Below are 24,159 nucleotides of genomic sequence, written 5' to 3'. Positions count from 1 at the left end.
TTATGCCTGGCACATGCCCAACGTTTTTGGAAATGCAAGATCAGCTAGCATTTTTGGTCAACCTCAGTCTCTAGCGTTTTGGATTTCAGCAATAGAAGACTTGCAGATTTAGCCAACAAGAAGTAGCAGATTCAGCCCCGTAAAGATCATCAGTTTTCAGCCCTAGACCTGCAGATTTTCAGCGTCAAAGAACCACAGAAACAGCCCCCCAAATCAGCGTTTTTGGACTAGCCGCAGATTTCAGCCCTAGAGTCGTCGTCGTCATCCCCGTCGTCGTCACCGGCATAGTCCCAGGCTGCATCAGTCCATTGCATCGTCATTGTACCACTTTGTGCAATCAATAAGTAGACCACTCTCACCGACGAGAGTGGGGCCATCGGAGGAGGGTTTTACAACGTCTCTGGTGTCGTATCTCTCTTCTCTCTCTATCTCTCAGTCTCATACACTTGCACACACATTGTCTATTCACTTTGTTTGTGATCATAGCACTTTCCATTAAGAATGGAAGGCTCTCCCTTCCATAAGAACTAAAAGGAACCTTGAGCACAGTTCGGAGCACTCATCTTGAGCAAAGCGCAAACAATCATTCCGCTGCACCTAACACTCGAGGACTTCAAGGATTGAAATCCTAGTTTATTTGATGATCAAGTTTTGCTCTAAGATCGAGCCAAGGGATCGTCAGGTGAGCGTCTTCGCTCTAAGGATCTTACGAAGGGAAGGTAATTTCCTAGGATTACCAAAACTCTTAACACAGCTTAAGAATTATGTACACCTTTGGGTACATGGATAACACGTGAAGATGCAGACCTATGCCAAGGTGGGTCATCTACCAATATAATTTTTTTTTCTGTAGAACGGAATGAGATGAACCAACTTCCTTTTCAGGAACTGGATGGGAGTTTGTTATACTCTCTTGAGCGCCTTTTTGCGCGCAAGGATATTCCAACACAAGAATCTCTATTTGAGATGTGTTCGGTAGAAGAAATTTAAGTTTCTCTATGGAGAAGAGGTTTTCTGATGGTCGTTGATCATTGAGTATGCTATATGCTTTTACCATTACAGTAGCAACTTTTGGTTGCGATATATGTTTCTCCATGAGCAGGTCAAGTAGCATTTACACACTGCTGGAATAAATTCGAACTATTATGTTCGTAAGAGTATAACTCGCCAACCGCTTTAAAATGGTAAGAATTATCTTAAACCCCATATGGGAGGACATCACTGAGATCTAAAGTGGGTTCACCCTTAAGTGGGCCGAGTTTGAACTTATGTTCACAGAATGGTATGGCTAGAATTTTATCTGCCTGAGATTTTGCAAGTTGTCATTGATGCTTCCAAGGTGAATCATTTTTTGATGATGGGCGTCGGGAAAACACTGCTGGTGGTAATAACTCGCACGAGGAAAAGATTGGAAAGAAGTGCCGCTGTGCACAAGGAATCTTCGAATTAGAACCATCCGTTGACGTTGAGCGACGGCTCGGAACAAGAACCTTCTTTAAGGTGATCGCAGACTTTGTTTGTGAAAGAAAGACATCGAGATTAATACTCTATGATTTGGGCATTCCCTATGTGGGAGGACACAAGACGTTTAATACCCTCTGGACTAACAGCGTAGGGTTATGCGCAAGGACAGACCTCGATTGATTTCTAGGAAGATTATTCTTCTCGAATTTGAGAAGACAGAATCGAGTTAATAGAATCTCGGATGAGGAAATTTTCAATCTGTTGGAAAGACGCAAATGACAAGTTCTTACATAGCTCGTAAGTTTGATAATTGGTAAAGGATATCCTCGAGGTACTAGAGGAAGGACATGAACCGGTAAGGTAAGGATTGAATTATTGAATTTTTTAATAATTTAATTTTTAAGTTCTCTTTTGAGAAAGGGCTAGCTCAACTCACCATTGAGCAAGATTTGGAATCTTTCCAGTTTCTCCCCGGCAGTTCAGTTGGACCTCTACAGTTGAGGAAAACTGTTTATAAGTGAGAGGAATGTTGCTAAATTGGCTTTATCTGACAGGAAAATAATTCTAAATGAATTATTGGATTTATAAGTGAGAAGGGTTTTTCTCGCTTGGAACACCAAGAAAAACAATTCTAAATGAATTATTGGAATTTTAAGTGAGAGGGTTTTTCTCACTGGAGACATCCGAGTACACAGTATTCCTAGTGCGTCATTCAAAGTAATGACGGGAGCACTGAGAACGGGAATATCTGTAAGGCCAGCAGGAACGGGTACTTCTGATGCGTCACATTAGATGGGTGACAGGGAGCATCGGGAAGAAGTATCCGACCATCCGGAAACGGACATCTCTGATGCGTCATAGGATGGGTGACATAGAGCATCACGAAGGAGATTGTACCGTAAGTTCGGTAGGAAAGGACTAGGTGATGGGTATTCCTGATGCGTCACAAGGTGGGTGACAAGTGCATCGGAAAGGGAATATCCATAGTCAGGAGGAAATTCTGAACTGTGTTAGAATTGTGCACAAGGAAAAACAAGCACTTGAATGAAGATGGGTTCAAAGGAAACTTTGAGGAGGAAATTCTGAACTGTGTTAGAACTGTGCACAAGGCAAAACAAGCACTTGAATGAAGATGGGTTCAGAGGAAACTTCGAGGAAAAACAGATGCTTTTTGAGAAAGCGGGATTGCCTTTTAGGAAGCAGATGCTTTCCCGTGAGGAAGTCTATGTCTGCATTGCAAATGTGCATGTGATTGCATATAGGGACGCTTGGGAAGTGCTGTGAAAGCATTGTTTTTAACTTATAAGGTTTTATTGAGTTTTTGGGCAGATTCAGACTATTTTTAAAATATGCCGGCCGTCCACTTAATAAGTGGGCAGCCATCTGATAAATAAGGTAACAGATCAGCCAGCGTTTTCTCTTTCTCTATTTTTGGCAGAACAACGAAAAAAAAATAAAAAGGGCCGCAATCTCTACGCGAGAAGCTATTCGTACCCGTGGCCAGGAGCTATAAAAGCATCACATGCCCTCACTCAGAGAGGAAGATCATTTTTTGCAGGAAGAAGATGCTGCTGCAGATTTCATCCGCAAAGAAGACGTTGCCAGTGATGCCCATGGCTGCCCCAAGTGTACCCGATTTCACCAGGACCCAGTGCGCGAGTTCCCCCGCGAAGAAGTGCCTACGGAGCGTGTTTCCATCGCGACAAGCTGCTGTTTTTCTCTGTTTTCAGCCCATAAATGTCGTAGACGGGACTGATTTACGAGAAGGAACCCGAGAACACACCTCTTTCGTGTGTGGGATTGGAAGAGAGGATTTTCTATGTAGAGATCTCTTCCGAGGAATTGCTTTTCGAGAACCGAGTTGCGTTTTGAGCGTCGAGACTTTGAAGGTAACAATTTTCATGTTATGATCTTTAAGTATTTGTTTGCAGGTGTACTTCCTCTCAGTGAGGGAGTAGGAGCAGAGGAAGGCATGAGCCTCTGCAGGAGAAAAGGCGCTCTGAGGAACTAGAGCCAGATCAGCCCAAGGGTTTCGTACCCGAGTTTGGAAAGTAGATCCACGGATCGGAGAGAGGTAGTCTCTTAAGTTTGTGATCCGGAAGTTGGGATTCCCAAGTAAGGACTTCGTGTCCGGGAAAGCAGAGTTGTTCTGTAGGAAGAGGACTCTGGAAAAAGAGTTGGAAAAGAGAGTTGCAGGGATGTCATGCCCTGAGTCTGGAAGGTGAGATCTAGAGGCGAGAACCTTGGTTCTCAAGGATTTAGAATAAGGAACGGAAGTTCCTTGGAATAGGGTTTTGCCCTAGGAATCGGAAGCTGAGGCTTCCGGGAACCATCAAGTCTTATTCTAGAACGAACGTGGTAATACGATCGGTTCAAGTTCTCCTCAGTAATAAAGATACTATTACGGGGGGGACCAGCCCATCTTCTGGTTCCCAGTACTGTGTCGATCTTCTCACTCTATCTCTCTCTATCTATTTCTCTCTATATCCTTTGGCTTCAATATTAAGTGAAATTTTATTTATCCGAGTATATTTTATATTGCTATGCGCTCCCGTTTGTGACACCTACGAAGAATCATAGTAGAGGAACCACATCTTCTCTACAGGAGTTCACCCCCAGCTCTCCTCTATGTCTAGGGAACTCCCCTTCACAAGCTTCCTCAAGACAGGATACACCAAAAAAATGTTGTTTTCAAGTTGGATCAATTCCCCACTCATGATGTCTCTCTGCTACTTGACATAGCAACCTCTTCACCCACATATTATTGGAGTGCCATCTACACGGACACAACCCATCTACCCTTGCCCCCCTCTTTCAAATCGGTCCCCTCACCAATTCGCCCCATTCCCAATTCATCCCTATCCCCAACTCGCCCCTCCCCTTACTCAATTCGTCCCCCTCACCAAACTCGCCCTACCCCCTCCCCAACTCGACCCATCCCCTCACCAACTCATCCCCCTCCCCTTACCCAATTCATTCCCCTCACCAACTCGCCCTACCCCCTCCCAACTGGTCCCCCTCCCCTTACCCAATTCGTCCCCCTCACCAACTCGCCCTACCCCCTCCCCAACTCGCCCCTTCCCTTACCCATTTGGTCCCCTCACCAACTTGCCCTACCCCCTCCCCAACTCGCCCCTCCCCTTACCCAATTCATCCCCCCTCTCCTGCCCTCCCCCCTCCCCCTCCACTGCTCTCGCACCCCTACCCTCCCCTCGCCCCCCCTACCCACTTCAGGTGATGATGGAGAGGTGCAGGAGACCTTTCTCGGGCTATTCCAGCAGGTTTGTGCATGCACGCCCAAGCTGATGCTCCTCACAATGATGCTTCTGGCTGATTATGTTGTCCATTCAACGGGGGAACATGTTGTGCTAGCTTTGATGCCCATGGGTGAAATTTTTTTAAAACCCCCCTACCCACCCCTAGCCCACTTTTATGCTTGGTTGGGATGCTAGCCGAGCTCAAAGATCCTTCAGCTCTTTTTCCCTTCTTTCCGCAATCCTTTGCAATTTCCGCGACTGGTTTCGTGCTTGTTGCCACCAAAATTCAAGCTCAAGGACTCTCTTCTTCAAATCCTGATCTGCACTTTGATGATTATCCACCTGCACTTCAAGCTCCCTGGCCTTCATCTTGAGTTGAGCAGAAAGTAGGAGTAGCTCTTCTCTCTGCCGCACAATCTCCTCATCTTTCACACTCAAATGCTTCACAAGCTGCTCATCATTTTTCATGATAAGGCGTTGGTCTCAACTGTCTCATGGATTGACCCTAGTCTTACCCTTCCATCTACCGGTTCTCGTAAATACTGCATCACAGACTGCTCTGCAACAGCAACAGTTGAAGTCGTTTGGCCATTCCTTTCCTCCAAGCTTTCTGTAAAACCTCCAACTCTCTTTCCATGGCAATTGCTTTTGCTCAGCTGCTTGTCTTCTGGCAGTTTCTTGCTCTGAATTGACCTCCTATATAGCCATGCGGGCACGGACGTCTCGAAGTTCGGAAGCCATTGAGCCCACCTCATTTGCAATTCTTCTCATGTTCTGCTTCTTCTCGTAGAAGTCTTTTAGAAGGGTATTTTGTTCCATTGAAGAGGGAGACCTTTCAAGAGTTTTCCCATCGATCTGATAACTCCACCTCTAGAGTCTGATGCTTTGGGTGCAGCAGTGGCCACAACTCTTATCTCTTGGATGAGAGAATCAGGAGCTCACCATTGTATAAATGCACTACCTAGTGGTTTTCTTTCATAGTTTTTCAGTATTCCTCTCACCGAGACGGTGAGCGGTCTTGTGGCGGGCAACCTGTAGCAGGCTACAGTGTCACTTTCACAGGACACACAGTTAGTACAGTTGGTCTGGTCTGGTCCACACTAGACGAACTCTCTAGGTTGGGCAGTGACACGTGGCAGGGATACGGACGGTGGTCTAGTGGACATCGTGGCCAGTTCACCACCACCACTCAGTTTGGAGATGGACTTAGATGGCTGACATTTATGAGCCGTTGGTGGCTCTTTATGGTGGGACATATGAGTAGTAGCTGTTGGGTCATCACGATCATCTTCTTCATATATGGTCTAGCTTCGTCATCTAGAGTAGAGAGTCTATATACAGCACGTCTACACTATCCCTGCACATCTGAGCCTCGATACCCCCATTGTACCCGTGAGTTCTGGGCTGGAGCTGAGTGTGCTGCCACGCCAGAGTCTGTACTAGTTGCTTTGAGATAGTCGAGTCCATATATTCTGGTTTGTTGCTGTGTCTCTGTGTTGATTTGTTGTTATCTATTGTTTCCTGTGTTTTCGTTCTGTTTTGAGTGAGATGTCACGCACATTGCACTGAGGAGCACCCACTGTAGAGAGCACGACACACTATCCGCGCTATTACAACTTAGCCCTTCAAAATTGGAAAGGATGTGCAACAAGTTTGATGGCTCAAAGGTATGAGGAACCAATAGCGAGAAGCCCACAAGAAGGCAAAAAGCACACTAGCGCCTTCATTTGTGGAAGCACAGAAAGAATCACTGCATCTCAAGACTACGCCTTCAACCAGGGGGCAGGAAGGATCTGAGGGCTGCCATTCCTATCGCCATTTTGGCAAAGGGACCAAGGTCGAGTTGGGACGTGACTCGTGTTAAAGCTTGGGTGATTCGAAGACCCAAGCGGAGTCGCATTAAAGAGCAAGACCAAAGACAATACTTCATTCAAGGAGGACTATTGCTTAAACAAAGAAAGTTCTATGTGTTAGAGACCATTACGGTTGGATGGGGCTATTCAGTGAGTTTTGGCATTCGTCAAAAGAACTTTCTATTGGCCAAGGATGCATGCTTACACAGAGAGCTATGCATTTGTCAAAAGATAATTCTACTGGCCAAGGATGCGTACTTAGAAAGCTATATTCAGTCAAGCAGTCAGCGCCAAGTCAATTGGACTGAACACCTTAACATCCATCGAAAATGTTGACCACAAAAGGTACCTTCACCAATTCAAGCTTTCCAGCAATGAAGCAAGCATTATGCAAATATATGTTTGTCCATTCATGCTTGTGTATGGATTTGAGCATAAATTTCCAATGAATGTGGACTTGGAGAAAGTCCAAGGTTGTTATACAAGAAACTCTCAACTTGGCCAAGGATAGTGTAAGGAGCGCTCAAAATTGTGTTACCAATTAAGCTGATCAAGAAATATCCAAAGATGGATATATACAGAACCTATCCACAACAAACCAACCAGCCCACATACAGACCTGTGGTCAAAGCATCCATGCAGATGGGCAATCATAAGACTTGTTGAAAAAGCTTGCACCAGTAATGACCTGTGGTATTTGACGAGGCATTCATAATCATTCAAGTGTAACATCATCAAGGACAATTTCATGCTTGAGTAATAGCATTCTTCCTTCCAAAAAAAACTTGTACGCAGTCGAATTCACATGTTAATGAGATATTTTGGGTTCTCAAATTCATAAGCCATCAGAATTGAATAAGAACCTTCAGTTCTAAAGGTAGTTTTCTCTCTGAAAGATACAAAAGACGTCTACAGAACGCTTACAATCGTAGTGCATTATTGCTGATGCAAACGAAGAAAGGTTACCACTATAAACTTATGTACTGTACCACCAGTACTGCAACATACCTTTGAGTGATAATACCATATGCAGGGCCAAATGTGTTTCCTCCTGTAGAGAAAGGACGTGCACCAATAATACTTAGTTTGAGTTCTGAGATGTCCATTCGCTTGTAGCCAATATGTGAATCTTGTAAACTGCAGCACAAAGGTAAAACTACAAATAAGGGTTTTTAAAAATGAACCTCTTTTTACTCAAATATAGCTCTGATGACCTATTTAATAACCAGTAACCTTGAATAATGCCTTCATCTAACATGACAAAGGAGCTAAGAGTGGTCTTTTTGTTGCCTTGTGGGACTTTTTACAATTTTAAAGTGGTATCCATAGTGGAAGGTGCCACAAGAATTTTTTATGATCAGCCTTGTTGGACAATAAGAGACCAATGGACAGGGAAGTCTGTTAGCTCAGGAGGAGACAACAGGGGTAGAGGGAAAAACTTAATTAAACCCTTGCCAAAGGAAACTCAGCAATGGCTGACCACTTTCTTCCATAAACAAATGCACTAGAAAATGATCAAAGAAGGCAGTATCCCCGTACATTCTCTTCATACATCGTAAAATACAGCTCTAGCATGTGCAGAAAAAGTTGCAATCATTCCAGCCCTCCCTTCGCAGTTTGCATTCTTTCAAGCCTCCAGGCATACCAATCTGATTCTTCGCACTCCCAAACTTCTTCAGTAACCCTGAATCCATGTGGTATCTCCCTATATTCTCATCCTACCTCTTCAAATACATCCAAGCATGTGCAAAAGTTAAACTCTTCCCAGCCCTCCTCTCACTGTTTGCTGTGTATCAATCCTCCACCCCTATCAATCTGATCCTTAACAGTCCCAAAGTTTCTGACATTTCCCTCGGTAACCCATGCATCCACATAGTTTTCCTCCTCACGGTCAACATCGCTTAAGCAAAAAGCCTTAAATAGTAGGAATTTCATTGCTAACAATGTAGAGGGCCTTGTTATTTACCTCTCATGCAGTAACCTGGCAAGTTCAAGAACAACTGCATGTGATGCAAAAACAGTGCTCTAAAACGAGTTCAAAGAGTGTTTGGAAAGAAGTATGTTCAAAGATTGAGCATGAAGGAGACAAGCGCACGAGTAGTCGTTGCTTGTGGCATGGACTGCGGAAAGGGCTTCTCTCCCATTTCATGAAACAAAATCAAAAGAGATGTTAGTGTGGCCACGGTTAAACCTCCCGTTGAGGGGCCTCGAAGTTGTAAGAGTTAAGATTGTAATGCTCATGCTCTTCAAGCATTGAGGTATTCCTCGTAGGATATCTATCTTATTCACTTGACCTCGGGGTATATATTCATCAGTTTCATTACCTTACTCAATTCTAATTGCGCCCTTAAAACTTTCCATCATCCTTTTAAATCACCCCTCAACATGACGCAATCCTTGAGCTCGTTTACATTACATACACTTTATCACACTCCTATCTGACCAACTGTTTCTCTCCAATCATGTTTGTAAAAAGGGCCACTAAGGGTGGAGGGCACCCAGTGTCGTTGAGAATAACAACTGGAAATAGACTTTTGAACAATTGGGACAATCTACAAACACTTCAAATGCTTGAACTTGAAGAATTAACACTTGAGACAAGACATAGTGAGGCGGAGTTCCCCACTCAGATGCACTGGCCCCTCAACTAGGCACCCCTTGCGGTATTTCTTTATGTTACTTGACTTAATTGTTCAACTGCAGGAGAGAGACCACTCATAAACTCCTGAGTGCTAATGGCTCCCCCAAGGCACATATTTATAGGCCCTTGGCTCCTCGCTCTTACAAAGAGCTTAAGCCTTAAAAGCTACAAAATCCCCCATAAAACGGTTTCAAAAACTAACGCCCAGAAAGCATCTAACGAAGAAGTGCCACATCAACAGCGAGAATGGCACATTGTGATTTTTGATGAATCCGGCGTGAATTTCGAGCTTGCCACATCATCATATGGTCGGGTCTTCAGTGTCGGGCCTCAGCCTCAAGTCAACTCATCCTCTTTCTTTTTCGGTCCACCAGGTCATGCCATGTCGACGCCTTAAGAGAAGAGTAATAGCACCATGCTTACACCTGCACAAATTCTTGAGCGTAAATTGACTTCTTGCAGTCATGCCAATGTCCATCCCCTTGGAACAGTACACTCTTCAAGAATGCATCCACACAAAATACAGTTCCACACATAGTTCATACTGAACATTTAGATCTTACGCTATCTAGTCACCTCATCCTTTTCAAAACTCTTGACGCACTAGAATGATAATCTATCTAACCATGCAACTGAACTTCCAAAGTTAAAGCTCCACAAACGCACTAGAATTCATAGATGCACAAATTATAGATGCCTTCACTTAAAGATGGATACATAAAGTGCGACATATACTATTTAGAACGGGTCCCAGAATCTTGTCCAATTGTTTATTTAAAGCCATCATAACGGATCCTAGAAAGGTGTCCAACCGGTAAGCCCCCTCTAGGTAATTGTCGTACCATTCTAGCCTCCCTAGAACAGGGAAGGTGTCATGCTTTTTTCAGGAAAGATCGATCTGCAAACCTACGAGGAGAGAGAGAGAAATGAAATGAAATAAAATGTTATATTAAACGTCTCCAAAAGGCCAAAATGACCTATGAGACCAAACTGATACAATCTTGGTGGATCTAATACAGTGTCTGGGTACAAAATAAATATGAAATAAAGTGAAAAAACTAGAATCATCATCATCATCATCAATGCCCGAGGATTCCCAGCATCGGGCGCTGTCCGAAAAAGTAATGCATCGGTCACTAAAGAGCATCGTCAATGTCCGCCTCTGTAAATAGTCGTACTTGACGTCTCCCATGTCGTGCTAGAATAGTCCTGATCCTTTGATGGAGCCTCCGTCGATGTCGTGGTCTCCCTCGAAGACGTGGGCGTCTAGCTCTTCAGAGCTCAATGGCTCTGTCAACTAATATACCTCTAGTATTGGTGGGCTCTAAAGCCTGTTGTGAAGCTTGCTCATCTGATTGTTGAGTCCCTGCTCTAAAGAAGTCAGTGATCTGAATGTCTCCCACTAACTAATCTCCTCAAGAGATTCTCCCTGTGTCTGTGTAGCTCTAGCAAAATCAACCCGAGGCATCTCTAATCCTGATATGTAGCGAGAATAATGTGTCGTCCTCTCTACTGTGGATACCCTCAGTGCAATGTGCATGAAATCTCACTCCAACAGAATTAAAACACTAACAGAAGGAAAACACTACATTGCAGACGATGAATAATGTAGCAACAAGTAACTCAATAGAACAACAGACTCAACATAGAACCTGAACAAACATGGGACTTGACTAACTCAGGTGGACCAGTACAGACTCTAGCATGGCAGCATACACTCTGCTCCAAGCCCAGAACTCACAGGTACAATGGGGGTGTCGAGGCTCAAGATGTGCAGGGAGGGTGTTGTGTGTGACGTAGACTGACTTGACGCTAGACTCAAAACTATACCTAGAACCATACCTCCGAATGAAGCAATGTGAGAATATATACAACCCCCAAAAAGGTAACCAACAGATAACATCAAATATCTTTGACTGTCCAGCTGCACATATCCCTAAACTGTGGCGGAGAAGAAAGGGCCACGATGTCGTCCTAACCACCACTCCTGCCACGTGTCAAGTCCACGAGTGTGAACCCACGACCAAGAGTCAAGTCCACCGAAGTGTGAACCCACAACCAACTATAACTGTCTTTCGAATGAACTTTGGAAGCGTCCGCTTGTAGTGCCATAGCAGGAACTTGCGTAGAACTTGGAGCTGTAGCTACAGCTATTTGTGAAACGGCTATAGACTGATGTTGGGCACAGGAGGGACACACTGAATTTACCACAGGGGAAAGTTCTTGGATTGCGGTCATATCATTTGCTTCTTTTAGCTGCATTTGTAAAGTGTGGACTATGTGTTTGAGGTCCTGTACCTGTTGAGTGAGAATTCTTATGCAATCTTGAGCCTGAGAAATTAACATATCCCTATCCATCGATCGTTGAAGGTGGCTGCGCACTTCCCTTTGCATACTGTCATATACAGCGCGATGCAGGCCGTTAGTACCTTGCAAGGAGATGGCTGCATCTATAATAGTTGAAATTGCTCTTCTGTCCGCATCTAGAAGTCTATCGGCCTGAGGCAAAAAGTTGGCAAACATGTCAGGTTGCCCAGAGCTAGGTGTCCCTGCACTACTCGTATGTGCCCCTGCACTAGTAGTAGTAGTAGTAGTAGTAGGTGGTACTGCCGACACAACTGGAGCGTGTGTTTGGGCGCCTGCAACACTAACAATAGGTGGTGTAAATGTAGAGGTGGCCACGGAAGTGGTCATGCTCACATTTCTTGGGTTTGCGGTATTGACATCAGAGATTTTAACCTATGATTCAGAGAATGGTATTGTTGCTAGCTCTTTCGATCGAGTCCTTTTGTACTTTAGCTCTCTTGCGTAAAGTGCCTTTGCCTTTGGACATTTTGGATGGGCCTGACTGTTCTTTGGCATCATCTTGCAGATTGAAAACAACAGTTGCATCTGCTTTCTGTTGCATAGTTTGCACTACCCAATACATAATAGGGGTTGCATAGCGATTAAACCTCCCAACTTTTCCCTTTCATTGGGTCCGTAATCGCTTTGCCATGTCCTGCAGTGCCTTAAAGAGCAGATGGTGAAACGGATAGGGCAGACAGTGGCAGAGACAAAAAAATGCATCACATATAACTGGAGAGGAAGGAACCACTGCTCTTTCCTGTGCATGCAGTAAAAAGTAATACTGTAGAATGGAGTACAGCTGTTGATTCCTGTGATAGTCCGCAGGTGAGTGCAGCAACAGTCTTGGCACGCATTAGCAGTGTCTTCAGGTGAGAGATTGGAGAAGGCTTTAGTGGTGGGCAAAGGTGCAAGCACATTCAGTATCCCAATCGCACGCCCAACATCCTCCACAGTAAGAGTAACTCCATTTAGTTTCGGAAAAGTGAGTAAAAGGGCACTCAGGCTGGCATTGGAAATGGTGCAAGACACATCGGCATGAGCCAAATTTTGGAGACCAAGGTGTAGTAACTGCTGCTGAGAAAAAACATCTTTGAGTACTAGGTTGGGCGCCTGTAAGTGATATATCATTAGTAAGGGTACCTTCGAGATGGCACCAGAAGGGCGGGGCACCTGGAGAGTGATGACCTTGCCAGGAGTGAATGATTGGGGTGAATCTTCCTCAGAAAATTCCTCGGACAGTTGCTGTGAACTCGGGGCATAGTCTACTTTACTTTCACTGCTATCCCCAGAGGAGGTAGAGGACTCTTGCTCCGACTGGAGGTGCTGTTCTCGATTTCGAGTACGAACCATACTGATGAAATGTACTAGAGAATTTATTTGTAACTCAAGTCTACAATTGATGAATCCTCCAAAACTTGTGCTGCTCAATCCGCACTTGGATACATATACAACTATTTTCCACAATTGAGTAGAGCTGGCGCCCTAAACCACACCCAAAATACATCGTACAAGTGCCAGTGTTACTGTATCAAGGTCAAGCTTGAATTTAACGCTGTTCAAAAGCTGCCAGTTTCGAGTGCTATTCAGTGCTCGAGTGGCTAGGGAGGAGAGAGAGGAGGGCTGGCGATGAAAGCTAAGATTTTTCGTGAGATGCAGGCCCAGGTTGAAAGACGTTTGTAGAGTAAGTGCGTGAACTTTGAGACGACGGGCTGAATTTGATATGCTGGCTTGGCTTACTTTGGCTAAGGTAAAAAAATAAATGCCAGGTCAACTTTTAAACTTACGTGGCTTGCAAAGCCAAAGGCAAATTGACGGGGCGAGCTGCAAAGGACAAGAGCGAGGCTAGTAGCTGGGCGCAGGACGAGGACGAGGGCGAGGCCAAGTCAAGGGAGGTTGAGGCCAGCACGGCAAGGGTGAGGGGCGAAGCCAAGGTCTAGGACGGGAGCGAGACAAGGGCGAGGATGAAACCAGACAATGGCGGGGACGAGGGCGAGGGCGAGGGCAAGGGCGAGCACAACTAAGCTTCCAGGCGAGCACGGTCATACCGGCAAGCTAGAAGGCGGGAAGGAGAGGAAGATGCGATTACTCCTAGAGTAATATGAGAGTACACCAGAAGCATAAAGCAGCAGGCAAAGGGACTAGCAACAGCAGCAGCAACATGGAAAGATTAACAGGGAATGCAGAGAATGAGGTAATCTAACTCATTGGAAGATATTGGTAATGTGATTATTGAATTCCGTGGTATATGAAAATGCGAAGTTAAATTGCTAATGAACATGTAAATGGCACACCCACAAGATACCCAAATGAAGAGCAAAGAGACCTATATAAAGAGCAAGAGAACTTAGTGCCATGTGAGGAGCGCTAGAGATCATCAGAAGCATTAGTAAGGCATTAGTAAGGGTTGAGAGAGTGGGCAGGCCAAACAAAAGTCAACGAAGCGAGCAGAGTTAATTGAAGAACAACCAACTACAATGGAGGACCTCAAAGCGAACCGCAACAAGAGTGATCAACTTTAATACGACCAAAACACAAAGAAAGAGTGAAGGAAAGAGTCATAGAAAATCTAGAACCATGTCCACCAGAGCAGCAGAAGGAGAGGGTAATTGAGATAGTGATGGGGAACATCAAGATCAAGTTTAGGTTGAGGAGGCAGCTAGTAAGATCAACACCTGATTCGAGACCCATTGACTAAGGGCAACGGAACTGCTTCTAGGGTGGACAATTGTACGGCTCCTTGGGGTAGAATCTCCTGCACCTTGTATGGTCCTTGCCAGGTTGGGACCAACTTCTTTGCTTCTTTCTGATATCGAGCTTGATAAAGTAGCACTAGTGATCCGTGCATGATTTTCGGCTTACGGAGATGGCGATGATGCCATGCTTTGCGACGAAGCTGCTCTACTTGTAGAGCCTGAGAAGCCAATCTTTGGCTTTCTTCCAAAAGATAGAGACGAGAGACAGAGGTAGACCCCAAACCCCCATTGGCACGCAGACTGCCTACTCGCGGAGATCCTCAGTTGAATTCGAAGGGTGCTATCGCTTCCAAACCGAAAGCTAACTGAAATGGGGTGTGATTGGTTGTGGCTTTGAAAGAAGTGCGGTATGCCCAAAGGGTGCCGTGGATAGCTTGAGCCCAAGACGCCGGATGGAGATGACATGCTTTCCGCAAAAGGGCTATCAGAACCTTGTTGGTGCTCTCGGCCTGCCCATTCGCTCTAGGATAATAGGAACAAGACTTATGATGAAAAATCTTGTAGTTGGCGAGCAAGGTTGAAATCATTTTATTAACAAAGTGACTGCCCCTATCACTGGTGATCTCTAGGGGACATCCAAACCTGCACAAAATCTTTTCATACAGAAACTTGGCTACAGTATTGCTAGTGCAATCAGTCGTCACCAGTACCTCTGCCCACTTGGTTGCATAATCTGTAGCCACCAGCAGATACTTCCGATTACCTGGTTGCACGGGGGGAGCAATTGCACGCACAAAATCCATGCCCCATCTCTCAAAGGGCTACCATGCCATAGAGACCTGCAGAGGATGGTTGGACTGCTTGCTTGGTTTAGGTCCAAAGCGTTGACACACATCACAGACTTTTACATAGGAGATTGCATCCTGAAAAACATAGGCCCACCATAGAACACTATGGAGAATCTTCTGGGCGGTAAAATGACTTAGGTAATGGCCACCAGTGGGACCACTGTGGGCATCCTCTAGAATATACTCAACTTCATGAGGGGAGACACTCCGCCTCAGAATACCATCTGGTCCTGACTTGTAGAGCTGGCCTCCAATCAGAGAGAATGGCCTAGACTTCAACAACAGTCGTCTCTTCTGCAATGGAGACGCATTCTCTGGGTATAGGCCAGTAGATAGCACATGCAAGACATCACCATACCTTTCCGGAGTGGTATCCACCTTAAAGAGATTGCTATCGAGAAAGTCATCCGCAACCCCTGTAGTAGCTGCTTCACCAGTTGGAATGCGAGAGAGGTGGTCAACAAGGACATAATGTTTGCTGGGTCTAAGTACCACCTCGAAATCAAACTCTTGAAATAAGAGTGGCCACCGCCATACTCGACCTGCAACTTGCGGCTTGTTAAGCAGATAGCGTAGGGCATGGTGATCAGTAATAATTGTGAAGTGGACCCCTAACAAATAATGGTGAAATTTTTGTATAGCATACACAATAGCCAAATCTTCCCTTTCTGTGGTGCTATAGTTGCCCTCTGCTTTGGTGAGCAGGCGACTTGCATAGTGAACACAACGATCCAGGTTGTACTCCTTAATAGGCTAAGTCAGCACAACACCCACAGCCAGTCGACTTACATCAGTATGCACATGAAAAGGGATAGACCAATCGAGAGCCACTAGAATGGGTGCTTTAGTGAGGCGTTTTTTGAGGATGCAAATGCTTCAGCCTCAGGTTTTGACCATTGGAAGGGTACAGTAGCACTAGTGAGTTGGGTCAATGGTTGAGCCACCTGTGCATACATGCGTATAAACCTGCGATGATAGCCTGTGTGGCCTACAAAACTCTAAACACCTTTTGGGTTGATGTGAGGTGGTAACTTCAAGATGGCCACTATCTTCTCTGAGTCAGGTGCTAAACCTTTAGTAGACACCACATGGCCTAGAAGTGTGCCCTCAGTGACCAAAAAATGACATTTGTTCGCATTGAGCTTCAGGCGTGCCTCTCTGCACCTGAGAAAGACAGCAGCGAGTTGCTCCTCTAAATTTTCCACTGGGGTTGAACACTGAGCATCCGAGAAGGTTGAAAAATCGTCCATGAAGACGCGAAGATGAACCGTAAGCAAGGGACAGAATATGAGATATACTGTGCGATTGAAAGAAGATGGAGCATTTTTCAACACAAACGACATTCTAGTGTAGATAAAAATACCCCAGGGAGTCACAAACGCCGTTTTAATCTGATCACCTAGATGGATGCCCAACTGATTGTATCCACTGAACCCATCCATGAAACTGTACAATATATGCCATGCTACATCTCGAGCACACGCTCAGTGGAAGGTGTGGGAAAACCGTATGGGATAGTTACCTTGTTCAGAGCGTAGTAATCTACGGACACATGGACTTTATTGGACTGCTTCTTAGGCACTATCACCATAATAACCACTCACAGTGCTCCACGGGTACAATGATCCCTGCCTCTTGCATTTTTTCTAGCTCTCACTTGACAGCGTTGTCAGGAGTTTTTTGGAGCAAGGGATTGCGCATATGTACATATACATGCATGGTGCATCAAATAAAGAATTGCCCATTTTTCAGAGCTAGGTGGTTACGTGGGGCCCACATGTGTACAGGTAGGACAGCATGTACATAGTGCATTGATTTTCACTATTACTAGTACCACTGTGTTTTTTCTACAATAAGGAGGAGTTGGTAGCGGGTAAAACTTCTTCAGGAAGCTATCCGCGGGCCGACGACATGAGGTAAGCAGATGCATCAGATGGCATCGAGTGGCGTCAGGAGGTCGAACGGGGTCAATACTTGCACGCGGAGAAGTATGGACACGACGTGGGTGTTTTCTTGTGATACTTATGCACAAAGGTCATCATGAGGACCACTTTTTGGGGCCACTTCACGTGGTTGCGGGATGCATTATTTGGAAAAACTGAGTGCCAGGTGTACGGATGATGCAAAAAGGTGACAACTATGCACTGCGAGGTCAGTTTTTGGCCTGTTCGGAGTTCGTTTGAGGACATCTAAAAGGCCACGGGTGCCCAACTAATAAAGCTAAGAGTGGGAACTGAAAAAACTGAGAGAAGACCAGAAAAAAACGTGGAGAAGAGAGGAGGAACAGCCGCAAGTGTGTTTTTGCTGTTTTTGGAGCATGTTTGGTCCTAAACTGCTCATCCGAGGTCGGATTTGAGCACTGTGACATTGTAGGGTGGGGTTTTTGAGCGTTCCGGACGCAATGGCGCTGTCCATTTTGCCAAATTCCTCACAGATTTTCTGCTTTTTTCTGTGTAATCTTCTCCGGTGAGTAAAGCCTCTGCTTAACTTTGTGGTTGTATCTGGTGTATTTCCTCAATACTGTGTAAACTATTTGCCCCATTGGTGTTGGGCTAAGCTTCATTGAGTCTAAACAACAGCAATTTGCCTCCTTTGAGCTGAATTGAGAGTGTGTGTGTGAGTGTTGAGTGGGCAAGTGGGAAATCTCTCTCTTCTCACTCCGTCTGTGTTTCCTGTCTCGGCCAGGCTGGTTGTGTAAGCCGAGTGGTGCCCCATAATGTGTGTGTGTATCATCCCAAGAGTGTGTCGGGTCATTATAGAGACGTTGTGTGTGTTTCCATCCCGCTCCCATTCTTTTGGCGACCCCACGGAGGATCTTCTTCGAGTACCTTCTACTTCGAGCTTCAAGCTTCGAGATTCAGGGGTACAGGTGACAGGGACATGTATAGGTACAGGTGAGTCACACAAGTACAGGTAGCTGGAGTACAGTGATATACTAGCAGTGATGTCACTTGCAGTTGTTGTGGGTATGCATCACTTGGCGCCTATTTGAGCGCATTGTTTGCTGGATTGTACGTTACTTGTGGAAACTGCCATGGTACGCATTTGTGAAGCCATACTTGGTTGTATTTGGCAATCCCAGCCATTTCTGAGACTTGGTCTGGAAGATGGTCATTTCTGAGACTTGACTATACGCGATTTGCATTAGCCTTCGTGTGAGGGCCGATAGCGTGAGATTTTTATTGAGCTGAAGGATTCTCAAATGTGGAGATCCTTTCGGTGATACAGGTAGCTGGAGCACCCTTTTTGTGACCTCGCCATAGGCTATGTACTAGTGAGTCCTACTTGATGCTCGGGTTCTATTGTTGACAGTTTATGCATACATATACAGTCTATATTTTGAGTTCCTACTGCTCTATTTCTGGGGAAACTCTGTCAAAATTTTTCCAAGTTATGATGGCTAGTTTTTTGGTCTTTTGAGCCATTTATGCTGTTATGCTGTTGAAATTTTGGCAAAATCAGAGGTTAAGTCAGGTGTGCCTTCTTGGGAGCTTCATGGTTGGCTTTAATGGATGATCAAAATGGCCCTCAATTCACTCCATTTCATTTAACTCAAAGAATCCACATAAATGTTCACGTGTCCAGGAAGATTTTTTTCTAGCAGCGCATAGTCTTTATGTTCGGGCCAAGAAGGTTACGAGAGATCTTGGAATGTGCTTTGCCTGTTGTAATTCCGATGATCAACTATGAAAACTCATTTGATGTGCATGTGTTTGTCCTTATCTAAAGTTGAGCTCCATTGAAGTTTCTGGGGATTGGGTAGTCAAAAGTTTTGGGTTCTTGCACGTGTGTTCAAAGGGGTTCTCAAAGCATTGTAACTTGGGTAGCCATGGCTTTCTCTTATCCGGAGTTTCATGGAAGAAGTGATGAAGATGTGGAAGATTTTTTGGAAAAGATGGAGGTTGTCTGCATTAGAAACCAGATTCATGACTTTGCACAGATGTTACGTCTTCTCCAAATTTGTTTGAAGAGTGATGCACGAGTTTGGTCCAAAGCATTTGAAGAGGAGTTGCTTGTGGCTGATCCACCTGTAAGATTGAGTTGGGACAATCTAAGGCATGGATTGGAAGTGGAGTTTGTGAAGATAGAAGATCCTGACAAAGTGTGGCAAGAAGTACAAGGTTTGGTGCAAAAGAAAGGTGAGCCAGTAGATGCGTACATACGTAAGTTCTCATTGGCATGGGAGAGGATGTGCAAGGCCTTAGCACCACAGGTACCCCCGCCTGACATGATGAAGAAGGACAGGTTCTTGGCTGGTCTTTGGGAGAATATACGTTGGAGAGTGGAGCTAAGAAGCCTAGGACATATGAAGATGCACTAGAGGTAGCAAGGAACAAAGAGTGGAAGTTGAGGAAAATGAGCCAGTTAGGGGTGGAGTCTTTGCCCATGAGGTCTGAATTTCAGCCTATAGAGTCTTTACAAGGTCGCATATCAGGGGTTCATCATGAACCAGTGGTTCCTGTTACTACTTAGGTTATGCCAGCAGTGGTCACTACATTGGTGCAAGATGATGGGCTAAGGCAAGACATGAGGCAAGTGGTAGATTTGATGAAGAATCTCAGCCTAAACATGCTAGGTCAAGTGGGAAATAATCGAGGTCGAGGGAGGTTTGCAAATCAGCCAGGAGGTGAAGAAAGGCCTAGGAATGGTGTTGGACAAAGCATTGGTAGGTTTTGGAGGCAGACGCCCACATGTTATAATTGTGGAGAGTTGGGTCACATCAGCCCGCAATGTGATAAGCCACCAAGGATGGGGGGAGACATGTATCCATTGCCAAGACAGGTGCTAACTAGGTCAAATGATTATGGCATCGAAATTAAGGGAGACGAAGGAACCAGTGGACTGACCCAGGAGGAAAAGGGAAAGACAAAAGTGCTAAGTGTAGTCACCTTGGAGAAGGCATCAAAGCTAGAGGATACATTAGTGATGCCTATTGGGAAGAGGACCACAGAGGATAAGGAAGGAAGAAGTGCCCCAGGTCCTAGTAAGAAGAAAGGAAAGAGCCATGAAGGCGAGGATGTCAAGGCCAAGAGGAAAAGGAGAGCTCGTCGAAAGTTTCATGTTTCAGATTTTCCACTAGGGGATGGGCAATTAAGCTATGACTTGAAGGAGGATCTGACGAGCAGGAAGGCAGATGTTACTTTTGGGCAGCTTATAGAGATGGTGCCTAAGCTAAAGCGACAGTGGAAGAGGATGGTTAACCCAATGGAGACAGAGCCAGAGACAGGTTCAGTAAAAGTGTTGGCAATGGATGAGCTACCAGACATTTGTCCAATAGTAGATGTGTGGCATAAAAGGAAAAATTTGGGACAAGGTTATGTGGATGGCGGAGCCCAAATATGCGTCATAACACACTCATGCGTTGAGAAGATGGGTCTCACAGTGATTGGGGTGTCCGGTTTTCGGATCAGATTGGCAAACCATCAAAAAGTAAAATGCTTGGGTGTTGTAAAGAGCTTAGAAGTGGAGGCATATGATGCAAAGGCAGTGGTTGATTTTCATGTGATGCCAGTAGGGTTGGGAGCATATCCTATTATACTGGGCAGACCATGGTTACGTGCAGTGGGAGCTGTTCAAGATTAGCGATATGGTACGATTAGCCTCTATGGAAAGACAGGTACCAAGAAGCTTTATAATATGGACACAAGGAAACGATTAGAGGAGCTTTATGAAGATGAGGATGAGTCTAGTGATGAAGACTCTTCCACGGTGACGGATGAGGACAGTGATAGCACTACCAACAGTGATGAGGATGCTGATGTTGCATTTCTTTTGATGGACAAAGAAATCCAGGAGTTTGGTTTAGTTGCATTTGCGAATGAGGTTGAAGATGAAAGTGAAGGGCCTTCTGAAGTGATTGAAGGGCTGATGCAAACCAAGGTTGAGTTGTCAAAGAAGCAGGAATTGATGACACAAATGATCAGTGGAGACCTCTCAGCTATGGAGAAGGATATATATTTGCACATGCTCGCTAGTTTTCCTGATTTGTTCATTACTTCATATGAAGAGATCAGAGGGTTCAAGGGCGAAGAGATGCATATAGAGCTGAAAGAAGGTGCTAAGCCAGTGCGGCAAAGGCTAAGAAGGATGGGTCAAGAGCAAATGGAAGCCTTGCGAGAAGAGGTGGACAAGTTGTTGAAGGCAGGGTTCATAGTCCCTGTGGAGACCACAGAATGGGTGAGTCCAGTTGTAGTCAGTCCAAAGAAGGATGGGAAGGAAGTAGAGAATTTGTGTAGATTTTAAACCCTTAAACGCAGCCACTAAGAAGAACCCATATCCTCTTCCATTCATCGATCAGATCTTGGATTCAGTGGCAGGTTATGAGAGGTACAGTGTGTGTGATGGTTTTTCAGGCTATTTTCAATTGAAGATTGCTCTTAAAGACCGCACAAAGACGACTTTTATTACGCCATGGGGCTGCTATTGCTACACAGTATTGCCATTTGGGTTGTCAAATGGACCTTCCTTCTATCAAGAGAGAGCAAATTGGGTGTTGGAACCATTCATTGGTAGTTGTGTTAAAGCTTTTATGGATGACTTCTGTGTTTATAGCAGTAGGGCTGAACACCATGAGAAGCTGCAGATGGTATTGGCTCGATATGATGAATGTGGAGGACAACTAAATCCAAAGAAATGTCATCTAGCACAGCCAAGGGTGAAGTTATTGGGCCATATGGTGTCAGAAAATGGCATTGAGGCTGATCCAGATAAGGTTAAGTCTATTACTCTTCTTCCATCACCTACGAGTACGAAGCAATTGGCAACTTTTATACACAAAGTGAAGTACATGGCACGGTTTATTCCATTGTCTTCGCAGCTTCTTTATCCATTACAGCAAGTGGCAAAGCATGATCCATTGCAATGGGATGACAAGTGTGAAGAAGTGTTTCAAGAGGTGAAAGAGGTGTTAGGGGGGTTGTTAGCCATGCAGGCTCCTAATCGGGAGAAAGCGTTTTATGTAAATCCATCAGTAGGGGATGATGCCATTGGAGCCATGCTATTGCAAAAGGGGAAGGGCAGCCATTATATGAGGCCAGTGTATTGTGCAAGCCGAGTGAAGTTGGTAGCGGAGAGAAAGTTCTCGGAAGTAGAGCTAGTGATGGCCAGTGTAATATTTGCTTGTCGACGATTTCGTCATTACTTGCTACCACGACCTTTTGTTTTCTTGATGAGTTATGCCTTTTTGCCACAGTTAATTAATGGTACTAACATGTCAAATGTGGTGAAGAAATGGGTAATTGAGCTGCAAGAGTTTGAGTTCTCTTTTCTAGTGGAAGATAGTACAAGGGCTACCCTAGCTGATTTGTTGACCTACAAGGAGAATCCCCTTATTGTTAAGGAAGAGGTGATGAGAAAGGTAGTTGAAGAAGTGCCAGAGATCAGCAATGCACATGTGTTGTTCTTTGATGGTTCATACTGAAAGAGCCATGATGCGGCTTCGGGGGGTATAGCACTTTATGATCCAGAGGGGAAGCTAGCATGCAAGAGAGGGTTCAAATTGGATGCTCATAGTAACAATGAGGCTGAATATGCTACTTTGGAAGCCGGTTTACACATTTGTTTGAAGCATGGGGTTAGAAGGTTGAGCATAAAAGGTGATGCCTTGTTAGTTGTGAAGCAAGTGCTGGGTGTGTGGAAGAGCAAGAACACCTCATTGAAGGAAATGTGCTTCAGAATTAAAGGCCTGTTAAAAAAGTTCGAAGCATGGAGCATCAGACACATTGAACGTGCTCTAAATGGAGAGGCACATGAAGCAGCTCAAGGCATGATTGGGGAGCTATTTGTGTTGAGGACCACTTTACCTCTTTATCATGGCCGGGAAAGTTTGGCTCAAGAAGAGGAGTTTTTGCTACCAGGAATCATTCCAAAGGAGATTCAGAAGTCTAAGAAGTATGGCTTTGTGCGTAGAGCATACAGGTACAAATTGATTGGTGATGTTTTATACATGAAAGGGGATGATCTCGTGTTGAGACGTGTACCTTGGCGGGAGGAGCTTTACAGAGTGTTGGAAGAGAATCATGAAGGCGCACGTGGTGGCCATTTTGCTCTAAAGATCACCTTGCATAAGATTTTGCAAGAGAGGTATGTATGGCCTAATTTGCACAAGGATGTTCACCATTGGTGTAGGTCTTGCAATAGGTGTCAAGCATTTGGGAAGAGAGTGTTGAAGCCAGAGCTACGAAAAACCATTATGGCGTTTGATTTGTTTGAAAAGTGGGGGATTGATGCAATAGGCCCGTTACCTATCACGAGCAGGGGCAAAAGCTATATCTTGACGGCAGTGGACTATCTCTCTAGATGGGCAGAGGCTATAGCAGTAAAACAGATCACTGCAAAGGATGTGACAAAATTTGTGTATGATGAAATATGTTGCAAGTTTGGGGTGCCATTAGAGCTACTTTCAGATAAGGGGCCAGGATTTAGAGCTAAACTGCTAGACTTCTTATGCGCAAAGATGAAGATTAGGCACCAACATACCACTCCTTATTACCCGCAGTGTAATGGCTTAAATGAAAGATTCAATGGTGAGTTGGTACAAATTCTTTCTAAAGTGACAGAGCACCAAGGAAAGAATTGGGATTTGGAATTGCCTAGTGCATTATGGGCTTACCGTACTTCGGTGAAGACAGGTACAGGGTTTACTCCATTTCATTTGGTGTATGGAAAGGAAGCACTATTGCCTGTGGAGGTAGAGTTGCCTGCGGTCAAGATGCTAGAGAAGTTGCTTGGGCCGCCTAGTGATGCATTCAAAGAGAGGCTCTTGCAGTTACAAGAGGTCCAGTTGGATAGGATGAGCGCATTGGAGCATTATGGGCAGATGCAGGATAAGGCTTTGGCAAAGATAAATGAAAAGGTCAAAAGTAAGGGTATCAAGAAACATGACTTGGTTTTGCGCTACAACAGTAAGTTGGACAACACCTTCCAAAAGAAGTTTCAAATTAAGTGGGAAGGCCCTTTCAAGGTAGTGGAGTGTTTTCCAAGTGGCAAATATCAGCTGGCTAACCTGGATGGCGTTCTACATAAGTCAAGGGTAAATGGATTGCGTCTTAAATT

General features: G+C 44.9%; 1 protein-coding gene and 1 long non-coding RNA gene across 5 annotated transcripts in view; one reads left to right on the top strand and one right to left on the bottom strand.

Annotated features, from left to right (window-relative positions):
• LOC147431402 (uncharacterized) overlaps positions 1 to 24,159 on the top strand; it is a 182,622-nt gene that overhangs the window by 18,620 nt on the left and 139,843 nt on the right. The window lies entirely within an intron of this gene.
• Positions 1 to 24,159, bottom strand: part of LOC147431403 (Calcineurin-like metallo-phosphoesterase superfamily protein) — a 133,891-nt gene that overhangs the window by 19,182 nt on the left and 90,550 nt on the right. For all 3 annotated transcript variants that reach the window (XM_086494019.1, XM_086494018.1, XM_086494020.1), the window contains one exon: positions 7,583 to 7,711. In XM_086494019.1, the coding sequence (XP_086350145.1) occupies positions 7,583 to 7,711 (129 nt within the window). The remainder of the gene's footprint in view (positions 1 to 7,582; positions 7,712 to 24,159) is intronic.

This window comes from Adiantum capillus-veneris, chromosome 21, assembly GCF_014529385.1.
Source record: "Adiantum capillus-veneris isolate H3 chromosome 21, ASM1452938v2, whole genome shotgun sequence".
NCBI classification, from domain to species: domain Eukaryota; kingdom Viridiplantae; phylum Streptophyta; class Polypodiopsida; order Polypodiales; family Pteridaceae; genus Adiantum; species Adiantum capillus-veneris.
Note: the sequence above shows the minus strand (reverse complement) of the source record. Positions and strands in the feature narration are given on the sequence as shown.